The sequence below is a fragment of the Peromyscus leucopus genome, chromosome 15 (assembly GCF_004664715.2).
Source record: "Peromyscus leucopus breed LL Stock chromosome 15, UCI_PerLeu_2.1, whole genome shotgun sequence".
In the NCBI taxonomy this organism is placed as follows: Eukaryota; Metazoa; Chordata; class Mammalia; order Rodentia; family Cricetidae; genus Peromyscus; species Peromyscus leucopus.
In genome coordinates, this window is record NC_051076.1 from 72479756 (window position 1) to 72494614 (window position 14859).

The window sequence follows — 14859 nt, forward strand, 5'->3', positions numbered from 1 at the left end:
AGACTCACCAAATTGCAAGCTACAATACCCCGCCTCCACTCTGGTGTTGACTTTGAACACACAGGCAGGCTTATCTTTTATGTCTAGTTAATGTAGGTGTAACCTTTGTGATAGTAGGAACTAATTACAAATAGGCAAGCCCTTTATGCATTGTAGCCAGGGAAGGGTTTGGGGAGGAGGCAGAAAAGGAAGTAGGGAGTATTAAAACAGACGTGGGAGCTCCACATATACTCGGAATTTGAGAAAACATAGTATGTATAGTGTTATTTGTCTCAATGAAGTGACCAAATACCTGCCAGAGGCAGCTCAAAGAAGGAAGGCTTTACTTTGTCTCACTGTTTGAGGGTGAAGTGCACAGTGATGGGGAAGGCATGGCAGCAGGTACATGAGACAGATGGTACATGAAGTCAGGAAGCAGAAATGGATGGATTCTTGTGCTCCAATCACTGTCTCCTTTTCATTCAGTTCCTGACCTCAGCCCATGGGATGATGCTACTCACATTCAGAGTGGGTCTTACCATCATAATTAACTCAACCTAGAAATTCACTTAGAGACATGCCAAAGGTTTGTCTGTTAAGAATTTTAGATTCTAGCAAGTTGACAATTATTAAGACACATAGGAGATTTACTTTTAGCTTAAATATCCATTAGAAAGTTCCTAAGAAAGGAGACTAGAACTTTGCACTCACACCACACAGACTCACATCAAATAGAAACACCCAGGCAGAACATGGCACAGAGCCCTCTGCCAGAGCTGTATATTCTCTCAGAAGTTCATTGATAGTGATCAATGGTGAGTTCTGAACAACTTTTTTTTTTTTTTTTTTGGTTTTTCGAGACAGGGTTTCTCTGTGTAGCTTTGCGCCTTTCCTGGAACTCGCTTTGGAGACCAGGCTGGCCTCGAACTCACAGAGATCCACCTGGCTCTGCCTCCCGAGTGCTGGGATTAAAGGCGTGCGCCACCACCGCCTGGCTCTGAACAACTTTTTATACAGAGTTTTATAAGAGGGACACCCATACCCGAATTTCCTGTCACACAGTATATACCAGCCTTTTTTTCAGACTATCTTCTAATGCTTCTGCATCTACACCAAGGTGCCTGTCCAATTTGAGAACATGGGATTATTTCCATAATTATTTGGCCAGATTCTGTTTCTTAACCAGACATGGTGTCTCATGCCTATAACCCTGCAAATTCTTAGGCTAAAGTGGAAGGGTTATTATGAATTCCAGACCTAACTCAACAAGAGAATTACATCTGGGCCAGCCTGGATTATATAGTGAGATCCATCTCAAAAGGAAGAGGAAAAGGAAACGAAGAAGGAGGGGAAGTAGGAGAAGGAGGAAGAGAAGAAGAAAGGGAAGAAGAAATAATAATAATAATCTATATTCTTTAACATCTTTAACAGAGGTTTCTGAAGACAGAGATCATTGACTGTGTTCAATGTTCAACTACATTCTCAACTATTACCAAGGCACCTGGCTGCTGAGATGTGCCAAACACTATATATGAATGAATGAATGTTCCATTTTAGTGAAATCAGACCTCATATATCCAAGGGCACAAGCAAGCCAGAGCATATACTCTAGTATTAATGACACTCCTTCTTGTTCACCCCTCTATTGCAGGACAAGGAAATGAACCTGGTATATAAACAGGTAGGGAGGAAAGATTTGACAAGACCACAGAGCAATATTAACAGTGTATAAGCTATCTCTCAACAAGTGGGAGCCAGATATGAGTCAGTACTCAATGGAGTATGCCACACTGTGAGGGATTTTATCATGTACATGCATATATAAAGGATATTTGGGATTCTGGAGTTCTTTTTTGTGTGCAAGAACCAGGGGGAAATGTGTGTGAGTGTGTGTGTATGTGTGTGTGTCCATGTGCATGCACACATGTGCACATGTATGCATAATGCATATGTGTCTGAATACATGTGAAGACCAGAGGATAATCTCAAATGTCATTCTTTAGCTATCAGCCACCTTACTTTGGGTTTATGTGTTTAGATTGAAACATGCCTATTAGGTTAGGCTGCCTGCCACTAGGTCCTAATGATCCGCCTCTCTTTACCTCCCCTGGATAATACTCAAGTGTCTGCTAATATATCCTATAGGAGGAGCGCAGCCAGCTACCCTGATAAAACCATGGCTGTTCACACTGAGCCAACTTGGAGTCTGCTGCTGCACCTGGTGATTGGTGATGATGACCATCAGAATGTTGGGGGCCAATGAGAAAGAGACAGCACAGCTAAGAGATTCTCCAGCTGCTAATGAGAAATCAGAAGGTGGTATATAGATTCACCCCATATCAGCAACATATGAATCCGCTGTTTGCTTCTCATCTGACTCCCAGTGTTTGTGTCATTGATGCTGCACCTTCTCAACCCTCAGGAGTGTCTAGACAGCTTGGACTGTAACATATGACACCCAACAAGGGGCTGGTGCCCATGTGTGCATGGGCATTGACCCCATGTTGGTTAGGGTTTTTTTTATTTTTTTTATTTTTTTATTGCTTTAATCCTTTTTTGGGTCCTGAGATTTGGCCCTTTGCAACCAGCACTGCACTGATTGATCTTAGGCCTGGTGCATACCTCATCAGCCTGCTTTCCTTTGGACATCTCTTTTCTCCCATGGTGTGGTTTGGTGCTGGATGATTGTTCAGTGAGTTGGCCCCTTGTTGTTTTGTGGTTTTGTTCCCTTTGGAGGTGAGTGCTGGGACCTCTTCTCCCTTTCCCTTTCCTTGTTTGTCTATTTGTCGAGTTAAGGAAGTACACCTTTCAATTTCAGTTTATCCAGTGCCTCCATATAAGGGCTGCCCCCCCAGAAGGTGGAACTAAGGAGCGGCTCCCCTACTGCTGCTCCCTGTCTGGAGACACTGTGTGGGCATATGGCTATGACCTAATAAACCATGGAAGTTCCCCCACTAAGCATCAGACACCTGACTCTGACACACTATCTATGAAAATTTGGCTTGCCTATTAATAATTATCATTTTCAAGTAGCTGTTACAGTATGTGTCACAACAATGGTCCATCAATAAGACCACCCTCCAGGTGCTCATGGTGCTACAGTCTACTGAGTGTGGGCCTTCTCATTAGGGTATACAGGCTTGGCTTATGGAAATACATAAGGCTGCATCAAAACTACTGCTCCTTCCACCCTGGCACGACTCCCAGAGTAGCAATCCCTTGAGGGCTAGTAGTCAATGACAAATAAGGACCTGTTTGGCAGACAAACCTAAGACAGTCACAGTCCATTATGCTGTATGTTCTCTGAGGTGGTGACAACAAGGCCGAGGCATAGAAGCTCAGCACCTGCTGAGCTGCCAAAGAAAATAAATAAAAGGTGGATACATAGGAGGAGTACATCCTGCTAGCCTGATAAAACTACAGCTGCTCCCACTAAGCCAACTTGGAGTCTGCTGCTGCACCTGGTGATTGATGATGATGACCATCAGAATGCTGGGGCCAATGAGAAAGAGACAACACAGCTAAGAGAGTCTCTAGCTGCCAATGGGAAATCAGGAGGGGGTATATGGGTTCACCTCATATCCCCAAAAAGCAAGTCTGCTGTTTGCTTCTCAACTGACTCCTGGTGTCTGTGTCATTGATGCCATGCCTTCTCACCCCTCCCCCAAGGGCTGTCCAGATAGGGTAACCTGAAACAATATCCTGCTGTTTTACATGGATGTGAGGACAGAACTCAGTTTTCGTGTTTGCAAATTGAACATGTTACCAAATGTGCCGTTTCCCCATCCCCTGGAATTCTTAGTAAGATTATTTGGTCAATTCTTTCTAAACCTAGGTTGCTTAAGAGCCATTTCTGTGATGACTTTGTTGGTCAAATGAAGGACAGTCTCCCTCTTTGTCTATTTTAGTCAAAAATTTGTCTTTCAGGGTATGCAAAAGCAGGTGGAAGGGTGCTTCTGACATTTTCTTATTATGAAGTCAATGGTGTTCTGGATATGAGAGACATTCAGTGAGTTTAGGACTGCAGTGCTTAGAGACCCAAATTTTCTAACTTAATCTCCTTTCTCTCTAGGCACTACCTGCTTTTGGTTGACTTTTTGTCCACATTTCTCAATGTTGAAACGTCTTCCCCTTGGTCTATGGAATTTTCTAGTACTAGGATAGAAACCTTTGCTGGGACTTAGTAAACCATGCTGACAGGATGCTTTTCAAGGAAGGGTAAACCTCTAGGGAAAATTTGAAAGTTGTTCCCCTACTCAGTCAAAAACATTAATCGCTTGTCCAGAAGATACACTAGGTTATATATGTAGGTAAATTATTCAAGGATGTGCCATCTCTGCTGCATGTTTCAAGGTTTTAAACCTGACATGCTGCTGGCCCTGGAGCCCAAATCCATTGCTGTCTCCCTTGATTTGAACCTGAAGGACTTTCTATCTCTCGCTCTCAATCAACCCTTGACCAAAGTCCAAAAGACACGAAAGAATAATGCTATCTGCATTTGGTTTTAACACCTTCTAATTATAAGATGTATGTAGTATCCCTCTGAAAAACTGACAGCTGTCTAGAAAAGAGTGAAATGGCTTGTTGTGTGCAAGCTTGGGCCAAAATGTAAAGAGCAGAGGCTTTATCCACCACCTCAACATCTAGAGTTTGATTCTATTATAAAGTAAGGTGATGTACAGTGTATGCTAATATTAGTTTCTCTATCTCACAAGTAGAGAGACAAGCACTTCCTTTAGGCATTTGAAAATCTAGAGTGATGGTGACCACACATAAGCAACAATGATACCTAAGCAGATGGATCTAGCTAGGCATTTAAAAGCATATGTCATTTTAAGGACTAGGGATGAGGCTCAGGGGGTAGAGTGGTTGGTTAGAGTTCATGAAGTCCTGTGTTTGATCTGGTTCTACTCAGCCTAGGCATGGTGGCACTCAGCTATCACCTCAGCACCTGGGATGTGGAGGTAGAAGGAAGAGTAATAGAAGATCATCCTTGGCTATATAGAGGTTTGAAGCCCGACTGGGCTATAAGAGATCCTGTCTCAAATTTAATTACTTAATTAACTATATAAAATTTTTAAAGAGTCTATGTCATACATAAAGGTATTATTTGTGTTCTGTAAATTTCTTATGGGAGATCAGAATTCAAAACAAAAATGGTTAAAAATTATAAATTTATTTTTCATAGCAGCAGTAGTCAACTACCTTATTAGGATGCGAGATCCAATTTTCTCACCAACTCAAATTGTTGAGCTACTTTTCCTTCTAATTGTATCTGTTAATGATACTGACAATGGCAATCAGTGCTTCCTTTGAGACCAGCATTTTCCCTCTCAGGCCCAAAGAGTGTAATGTACATCAGTGAGATAAGGAACAAACTAGATGTTACACTGGTTGTGTCACAGGGAGCCTCTTTAACATGATAAACAGATGGGGAGCCCTTATCAGGGTGTCAGAGGAAGGCTCATTGAGGTATTGATCTTGGGAAGAGATCAATACAGAGGAATCTTTTGTCTTTCTAATTATTAATTTAGCAATGGTTCTGCCTCATAGAAGTGACTTGAGCATGTAAAGTCATCTTTTCTCATGTATCCGTCTACACCAAAAGCGGCCTTGGCTTCTGTGTTTCAGAAACTGCATTTCTTAGTATTTCTCAGGAAGGCAGTGCAGGCAGCTCTTGACAGCACCTTTCTCAAAGCTCTCAGAACAGCCACTCCACGCCTCACTTGCCAAACAATAGACCTAAGAACAAACTCTAGTGATAATTCACTGGGCCATTGTTATGTCTTTGTTTTCAGCATTAGTATTTCAGACTGTCAGTCAGTGAGGGAAACTTCTCAACACAGCCTTATGGGAAAGCATGAAGTGCCACCCCCAGTGTGGTTGGTGGTTTGTATTTTCTGTGAATAAAAGCACCTAGTGTCCCCCTTAGTTCCTTTCCTCATTGCCTTGACAAAATATCTGATAGGAAGGAACTTAAGGGCGGAAGAGTTGTTTCTGGTTCACCGTTCTAGGGGATACAATCCACAGCAGCAGAGAAAGCATCGAGACAGGAAGCAGCTGGTCATATTGTCTCCATAGTAGGGAAGCTGAATGCAACAGGAAGTAGGCTCTGCTATCAAATGTCAAGGCCCACTCCCAGTGATCCTCTTCGTCCAATAAGGCTCCATCTCCTAATAGTTGCCACAATCTTCCCAAACAGCACCTCCAGCTAGGATCCACATGATCAAACACATGTGCCTATGGAGGACATTTTACATTCAAACCACAGCAGTCACCTTCCTTTGCCCAAGAGAAAAGTGACACATTATCAACAAATTGATCAACTTTCCTTGTAAAAAACAACTGACAAGAGAGATCATGCTGATAAGAGAGTGCAAATGTTCTCCTTCAAGGAAACTTACAGTAATGAAATCCAGGTTCCTGTTCCTTAGAAGCCCCACTTCTCCCTTCATGTCTATAGAGGTACAAGGTGGGGGTGGACACCCTTTTAAAGAAGAGATGAGGAATCAGTATGGTTTTTACTGAGGAGTTCTAGATGGACTGTTCATATTGAAATAGCTCAAAGTCTGGTCATTCAGGCTAATTATGAAGTTCTTCCCTTCCAGAATCATGCCCAAGAACTAGGTAAAGCCAAAGATTTTGACTGGAAACCTTCGATCTCAGTATGTTCTGGGTCTCAGTATGTTCTTCACAGAACCCCCTGTTCTTGCAGTGCATGCATGCACACATGGTTGAAGATGCATGTGCACATCTGTGTGGTGCATTTGAAGATCAGAGATCAATGGTATCAGTCTTCCTCAATCATTCTACAAACCATTTGTATTTTTAAGGCCAGTTCCCTCACTGAATCTGCAACTGGTTGATTTAGGGAGACTACCTGGCCAGAGAATCACAAGGATCCTCCTGTTTCTGCCTCCCCAAGCTGGGCCTGTAAGTATACCACTCTGACTGACTTTTGTGGGTGCTGCATTCCAAACCCACATGCTTTGGCAGCAAGCATATTACCAACTAAATGGTCTTTCCAGCTACTACAATGTGTGAGTTCTGACCCAACATAGAAACTCATCACTTTCTGCTTTACAATCCTGCCAAAGAGTTTGGAGATTCTGGTCTCTGCATGTTAGAGGGAGAACAGCCTGATTCTTTCCAAGCAGATTTGTTGATGCCTAGCCTGTTTCTGCTACATGTTGGCTCTAAGGCCTTGGGAAGGTTACTTAGCATCTCAAATTCTTTATTAGAAAATGTAGTTAATGATGATCCCTACTGTTAGTATCACACACACACACACACTCACACACACACACACTCACACATACTTGCTCTGGCTCATAGCAAGTATTATTTAAACTATTAATTTGACTCTTAGTTAGATTGCAGACATTTTGTTGTTTTGGCAAGTTCCTTGGGTCTTGACTTCCCTTCATTGCTAGGCACTGCTGTTAACAGGTGCAGATGCTCACTACCTCCCATATTCTCAGTCCTACACTATGCCATCTACAACATGTGCCTGGGCTCTGCTTCTTGACCTCCCTAAACCCAGCCTACTCCTCAGGTTCCTCTTTCCTTGGTGGCACACTCCTCTACTTGCTCAGGCTACCCAAGCCCTTTCTCTTCCTTGGAACTTTAGCAACAGGCCCTGCACACGTCCATAAACTCAGGAATTGGCAAGCACTGGGGTTGAATCTGGCTCCTGTGATCATTAAACATGGGATCTTGAACAATCAGTTGGTGAACTTCCCTGGGCATTGGTGATAACCCCATAGATCTCAAATGTGAGTGTCCCTAAGAACTTCTTAAAATTTCAGGCATGTGTTCCTTCATACCCTATTCTGGACTAGCTAACTCCTTTAAGATTTATTTTGTGTTGTTTTGTTTTAACTATATGTATATATTTGTGCAAGGACTGTGCATGGGAGTGCAGACATCCATGGAGGCCAGAAGAAGAAGTCAGGTCTCCTGGAGCTAGAGGTACAAGTAGCTGTGAGCCACCAATATTGGTGATGGGAATCAAATCTGGTCCTCTCCCAGAACAGCAAGGGCTCTCTCTATCTGTGGAACTATCTCCTAGCTCTAGACATTTCCTTTCTAACAAGTTGCACTATGCACTGTGATATTGTGCATGGGCTGCACTTGAAGAATGACTTGGGTTTTCTAGGACTTTGAAGAGAGTCAAAGGAAATAATATTTAAAAAATGTTTATTCAATAATTACACAAAATACATCCTTTCCTATTCCTCCATGAAACAGCGCAAACAAGGATTAGAAAAAAAAAAAAAAAAAAACCAGCAGAGATGTGCCTGTTCTGATTTTGGCCCCATTTCACGCATGAAGGGAGAATACCATATTGTAGCATTTCTCACTTAGAGAGAAGAGCTCAGATTGTGTGGGCTTTGCCCTTACCATGGCTTTCCTGGCACCTGATATAAATGCTTTCAGTTTTAGATAAGCGCTCAGACATATGTATTACCCAGCAAAGCAATCTTTTTATATTACCCACTGTTTTTAACACACACCCACACATGGGGTGGGCTGTATCAAGAGTCTGTTTGTGGAGGTTATCCAACATAATGTTTTCTCATCCTCTGTGTTTGTGGTTCCCCATGTTCAAGCTGAGAAGCTGAGAATCTTGACCAGAGAGCGAGACACATGCTTAGTGGAAAATGTGCTAGGAGAAAAAGAACCAGCTATGGAGGGGAAAACTGTGTTTTCTAACGTATTTGGCTGCAGGAAACTGAATATAACACTGTTTTGTTGTGATCCACCGAGTGGAAAAAGCAAATGGTTTGCATTTTCAAGGGGAATAGAAAGACATCTCCTTAGGATACAATCGCAGAGACCAGGGCCATATCCCCTACTTCCATAATTGATATTGCACCCTCCATGTTATGTTCATTTCTGTATGTTTGGGACTGGGACTGGGTGATATTCAAGAGCCTCCTCCAGTTGTATTGCTGTGTGAGGGCAGTCCACGGGGAATGGGACTTGTGACATCCAAAATTTCAGAGCTGAATAAAAATCGGTGTCTGTCAGTCTTAATAAAGGTTTATGAACATTGTGTGTGTGTGTGTGTGTGTGTGTGTGTGTGTGTGTGTGTGTGTGATGTGCATGTATATGCACATACACATGCCTGTGCACAAGTGTGGAGGCAGGACGAGGGTGTCAGGCCTCATCCTCTATCATTCTCTTCCTTATTCTCTTGAGGCAGCTTCCTGTCTTTAACCTGGAGCTTGTGGTAATTATGTTGTTTTGGTGTTTTTCCCTAACCAGGCTGGCAGCCAGCAAGCACCAGGAACCTCCCAGCTCTACCTCCCACAGCAGGAGGGCTCCAGGGGTCAGGTGTCACCACCCATAGCTTGTTAAATGGGTGCTGGCATCTGGACTCAGGATGCATGCTTGTGAAGCAAGTACTCTTAGCTACATGTCTCCAACCATAAAACAATGTTTCAAAGGCTGATTTTAAACAACTTGAAAGAATCAGAACCTACCAGTTTGCAAGCACAATTTCAAAGGGCCTATAAGAGTCCACGGAGGAGCTGCTTAAGATTTTGGAAAATGTGCCGGGCAGTGGTGGCTCATGCCTTTAATCCCAGAACTCGGGAGGCAGAGGCAGGCAGATCTCTGTGAGTTGGAGGCCAGCCTGGGCTACAGAGTGAGTTCCAGGAAAGGCACAAAGCTACACAGAGAAACCGTGACTCGGAAAACCAAAAAAAAAAAAAAAAAAAAAAAAGATTTTGGAAAATGGAAAATGTGTGCCTTTTTTCTTGACCTTCCCATATCTGACTTGCCCCAACATGACCAGCACTAAGACATTTAAATATGTAAGAGGCACAGTGAGGAACAAGGAAATAAAATCCTGGATGTGTAGGTGGGCCCCATTTCGCTGTGAAGGAAGAAAACCACACAGAAGGCAAGGTTAGAGGTCCCAGTGTCTGAGGTCCCAGAAGAGACACTCAGTGCTCCTTGGGGAACTGCTGGGAAACCACAGCAGAGCATCCCCACCCCTGCTGTCCCTAACAGGCAAGTTCTTACCAGCTGGCTAACAATTCACATGGATTAACACATGGAAAATAGAACAGATGCAGGCTGTCAGTGGAGGTTGGATGGGTGCTGTTGCCCCTCTGTGGGACTCTCATGCCAGGGCACCCACCTATCTGGCTTACATCCTGAAGAGATGTACTGTCTCACCTGCCAAGTAGGAACTGAGCTGGGGGATGTGAACATGGGCTGGAGTACAGCTGACTGACAGGAATGGGGTTGACCCTGAGCCAAGTTTTCCGGCACTTGCTATACATGTCGCCTCTGTTCCCAGGAGGAGCCACTCCCACATTGGGTAGCCAGTACCCAGGACTGGTTGGACTGATTTGGGTTTGGAACCCTAGAGGGTTAAGGGAACAACAGAGTTAGGGTTGCAGTGCCCTGTCTGGAACCCCAGTCTCCCCCTGGGGTGGTTCTGATTGTGGCTGATGCCTGGTTACAAACCGATTTTTAACCCGAGCATTGTGATTATTTTTTTAAAAGTCAAACCAATTTTGGCAGGAGTTAGTTTAAATCCTGGAGCCTGGGCCCCTCTGTCCTTGGCCCTCTACAGCTTTCTCTCTTGAGAGGAAACTAGAGGGGGAAGAAGCTTCTAGGCTGCCTTCAAGCACAGGCTTGGGAGCCTGCTGAAGGTCAGGGGACAGCAGCACAGGCCAACTCACTCTGCTCTCCTACCTCTCCCTTCTCCTCTGGTTGGAGGGGGTAGTTTGGCAACTGGTTTGTCCACAAAATACTTCCCTATTATTCCTTGGCTCACCCTGAGGGCAGAGCCGCTTGCCCAGGCTGGGTAAGAGATGGGCTTGGTCCAGCAGGGACCCTGAGGGAACAAACCCCTTCCTTCTGAGGTGTATGCACCCGCTCCTGCCCCCGGCCCATACCTTGTAGACTCCCCACTCCCTCTAACAGCAGGCTGCGTGGGTTTCAATTCCCATCCCCCCACCCTGGCTAGGTGTTGTCCATCCTGTATCCAATCATGAGTCCGAGGGTCTCTGTTTGTGTGTGGGGGGTCTGTACTAATTTCCATGGCCAGTGGAGGTGGCTTTTCCTTCCAAGCATCACTCCCCCCCCCCGCCCCGCATGCCCAGGGGCCACCCGCCTGGCATTACAGCATGCTGGGGTCATTGCAGGAGGAGGGATGGGGCCCACGCTGTACTGTGGTCTTGAGATTTTTATTTTTGCATATGTAATCCATCCTGTACAGGTAGCTAACTTTGTAAGCGCTGTGGATTCTCTCTGCCCCCATGGCTGCTGGTGTAAATAAACTGCATCTCCCGATGATTAAAAAAAAAAAAAAAAAAAAAAAAAAAAGTAGAGGAGTTTTTCATGAACCCGAAACCTCACTGTTACAGCTGGCTAGGGAGCCCCAGAGGTCCCCCTGTGTCTGCTTCCCCAAGCAGTGAGGCTTTTCTCTCCTTGCTTGACCTCTGACCTCTGGCCTCTAGCCTCTTTGTTTTACACATTTATTGTTGCTCCTTGTTTACATATACAGGCACTTTTTTATGGCATTTATCTTTATTATAAAAAAGAAAACACAAAACTCAGGAAACCTGCCTTTGTAACCCTTCTCCCCCATCACAGATGTCAAGCAAATGTAAATTAGATCAGTAAGAGATCAAACAAAGCTATGGCCACAGTTTTCCATTTTGTTAGAGAAAGTAACTGCAAATCAACAGAAACATACCATTTGCCCACTAAACGAAACACATTCCTCATTATACAATTAACCAAACCACAATTGTATGTAATATAATTACTCAAGACTACAATTATACAGAAGTAATGATGCAGGGTAGATGGCAATGACTTCCATGTAATCAAAAATAATGAGAGCTTCCTTGATTGTATATTAAGGTATCAAAGAGATCCCAATTGACAAACGTCCCTGTATTGATCTGCAGTACATAAAATACTGCACCAGCTGATGGATTTGGAAGCTTCTCCCTGGCCGGGAATATAGACTTGGGGTGGTAGCCATTCCCCCTAATAGCTTTGATTTGGAGATTTCTAAATTAGCACATTTTAATGAAGCACACATTTTATTACCCACTTTCACAGCTGGTCAAATGGGAAAAAAAGGCACAAAAATCAAGAAGTCGGTGTGGACAAAAAAAAAAAAGTCAGTGTGGTGTATTGGTGATCCCATGTGAAATGGTATTTATTATCAGAACGGTGTGTTATGTTCCATCTAGTTACAGCAGTCATTTCCAGCATTAGCGGAGACCATGTTCTGTATGGCTGATTTCCCATGTTCCCCAGGAAAGGCACGTGATACTTCTCATCATTTCTCTCCTGGACTGGGACACTCACCTCCCAAACTCCCTTAACTCTGCCCTACATTTTCCAAAGTCATGTTTCTATCCACCAAATCTGATGGTGTTCTTTCTTAGTTCTTACACAGAGCGGGGAATCAAATTCTGTAAACACAAAGCCCTCTTTGTGAAGATTCCAGGTTCATGTCCCCAGCTCTATGAAAGCCACGTGCCTTCCCTGCATGACCTATGAGCTGAACTATAGGAACTGAACCTAAGATATGGTAAACTGCAAGACAAGCCATCAGTTACTTGCTATGCAGGAAATAAGTGTTGCCAAGGAAATTATCATATGCTATTAGTTATAAAATGCTTCCCATTACTAGAGATTTTAAGTGCAAAATCAAAAGCATTCTGAACTGATGACACTTGTGAGCCATGTTGTTTCCATGCAGTTCTGTGGAGCTGTCTCCTCCCAGCTTCCAGCTACCCTCACCTTTGTCAAGGGTGGTTTCTCCTTATCCTTTAAGATGTAATGCCATCACCTTCCCAACCTCCTCAGTCTCAGTCCTTAGTCTCACAGTGGTACCAACTTACTGGTCCCATGTGTCCTTACTGGTACCACATGGTTCACAAAGAGGTGTGTTTGAGACTATGGCAACAACTAATTAATGTAACCAAGGACTTCTAATACAAGCACATATGTAAACACTTAACAAATCATACCCACTGGCACATTAATATCTTCAAGGGGTAAGCAGAATCAGAAAAAATGGAGCAAGTAGGTGAATAAGGAATATGGCCAAATCCTGCTGAAATTCACTGTCCATTCTCTTGATTTTCTGACTTTAAATCTAGAAATTTCCAACATAAGAGGAGCCAAATCCCAAGAGAGATGCACCTGGACACTGGGTGTCATGCTAGATTTCTGCAATGCAGAATGTAAGAACTGATTCTTGCTAGCTTACTATCTGGTCTCTTTGGAACTAAAGAAACAGTGGGTGGGGTTGGTGGCAGCTAGGACCAGCCATCCCCAACTGAGGAACTGAGGTCATCCATGTTGAACACAGCAAAACCCTTAGTGGAGATTTCCTGAAGCTTTGTGCTGTTATAAGAAGGATACCCACATCAGGCAAAGAAGGAAATAGTTTAGGGGAGAAGAAATTCCTCCCTCCTTTATGCTTTACTCTTAACTTCAAAGTAATCAAATGTTGTTTATGCATAAAATTTTAATCCTTTCACAAATTTGTATTTTGATTTAATTTGCATATCCCATTTACTTCAAGTCAACACGAAGAGAGACTCAACTAATTTAAACCGTTTTCTGTGGGCCTGAAATCCTTTCAGAAATATTTTCCATTAGGTGACTCAATTATGTCTAATGTGTCTAATGTGAGCGGATTAGAATTTTGCTTTAAGAAACTCATATAAAGAACAGTGAGAACGGGAAGGGGTGGGGAAACAGAGGAGACGAGACAATAATTACCTGTCTTTGATGCTACACAGATCAATGTGTAAATCACTAAAATTCCCCAGGGAACCTTGCTGAACTGAAATGAGGTCCTTGGGCTGGTTATCAATAAAGATGAGCCTCATGCAGCCTTGGAAAGCCTTAATGGGATTTAAGCATTGGGAATCGGTGAGATTGTCGGGGCACCCTGTGGGACAGAGAAAAAAGATGAAGAACACTGAAATGATCTGTCATTGCTTTGGCAACCTATTCATGGAAAACCTTGAGGTCTAATTATTTGGGCACTTTTTTATTCACAACAGGACACACTTTTGTTGTAAATCCTAGCTCAGGAGAAGGGGCAGAAATGATGTAAAATGGGTATATTCTGTCACTAGAAAGGAGAAAAAAACTACCACAAAGAATATCATTGGTATAACTTTTACCTTAACTCCCATCATGTGTTCGTGTGTGTGTGTGTTGTGTGTTGTGTGTTGTGTGTGTGTGTGTGTGTGTGTATGTTTGCCTGCAGATTCAGTGCTTTATGTGGGCACGTATAGAAGCCAGAGGTTGATAGCAGTATGTTTTTTTCTACCACTTTCCATTTTATTCTTTGAGATAAGGTCTCTTTGTGAACCAATGTACATAGATAGACTGGTCATGAGCTCCAGGGATCTGCATTCACTCTTTACTTTTTATGACACTGTCCCTTCACCCAACCTGGAGCTTGCTGTTTGGGGTAGACTGGGTTATCAGAGAGCCTCAGGAGCCTGTTTATCTCAGCACTGGAATTCAAGGTGTTTCATGACATGCTCTCTCTCTCTCTCTCTCTCTCTCTCTCTCTCTCTCTCTCTCTCTCTCTCTCACACACACACACACACACACACACACACTCACACACTCACACACACACACACACTCACATACACACACACTCACACACTTTTTTTTTCCTGCTGGAAACCTATTCATCTTTCTTTTGAATGACATCCTTCGCATATTGTAAGTGCTTGAAAATGTTGCCTCTGTCTCAAAATACACATCTAAATTCACAATGCAATTCTGAATTACACTTTATTTCTAAGGAAATCATGCTCTGCTAAGGATGGTAGCAGAGTAATTGTCTGGTTAATTGTGGAACAT

General features: G+C 43.3%; 1 protein-coding gene across 2 annotated transcripts in view; it reads right to left on the reverse strand.

Annotated features, from left to right (window-relative positions):
- Cntnap5 (contactin associated protein family member 5) overlaps window positions 1-14859 on the reverse strand; it is a 1003093-nt gene that overhangs the window by 377751 nt on the left and 610483 nt on the right. For both annotated transcript variants that reach the window (XR_005092927.1, XM_037211054.1), the window contains exon 10: window positions 13753-13924. Coding sequence is in view for 1 of the 2 variants with exons in the window: in XM_037211054.1 (XP_037066949.1) it covers window positions 13753-13924 (172 nt within the window). In the remaining variant the exon portion in view is untranslated. The remainder of the gene's footprint in view (window positions 1-13752; window positions 13925-14859) is intronic.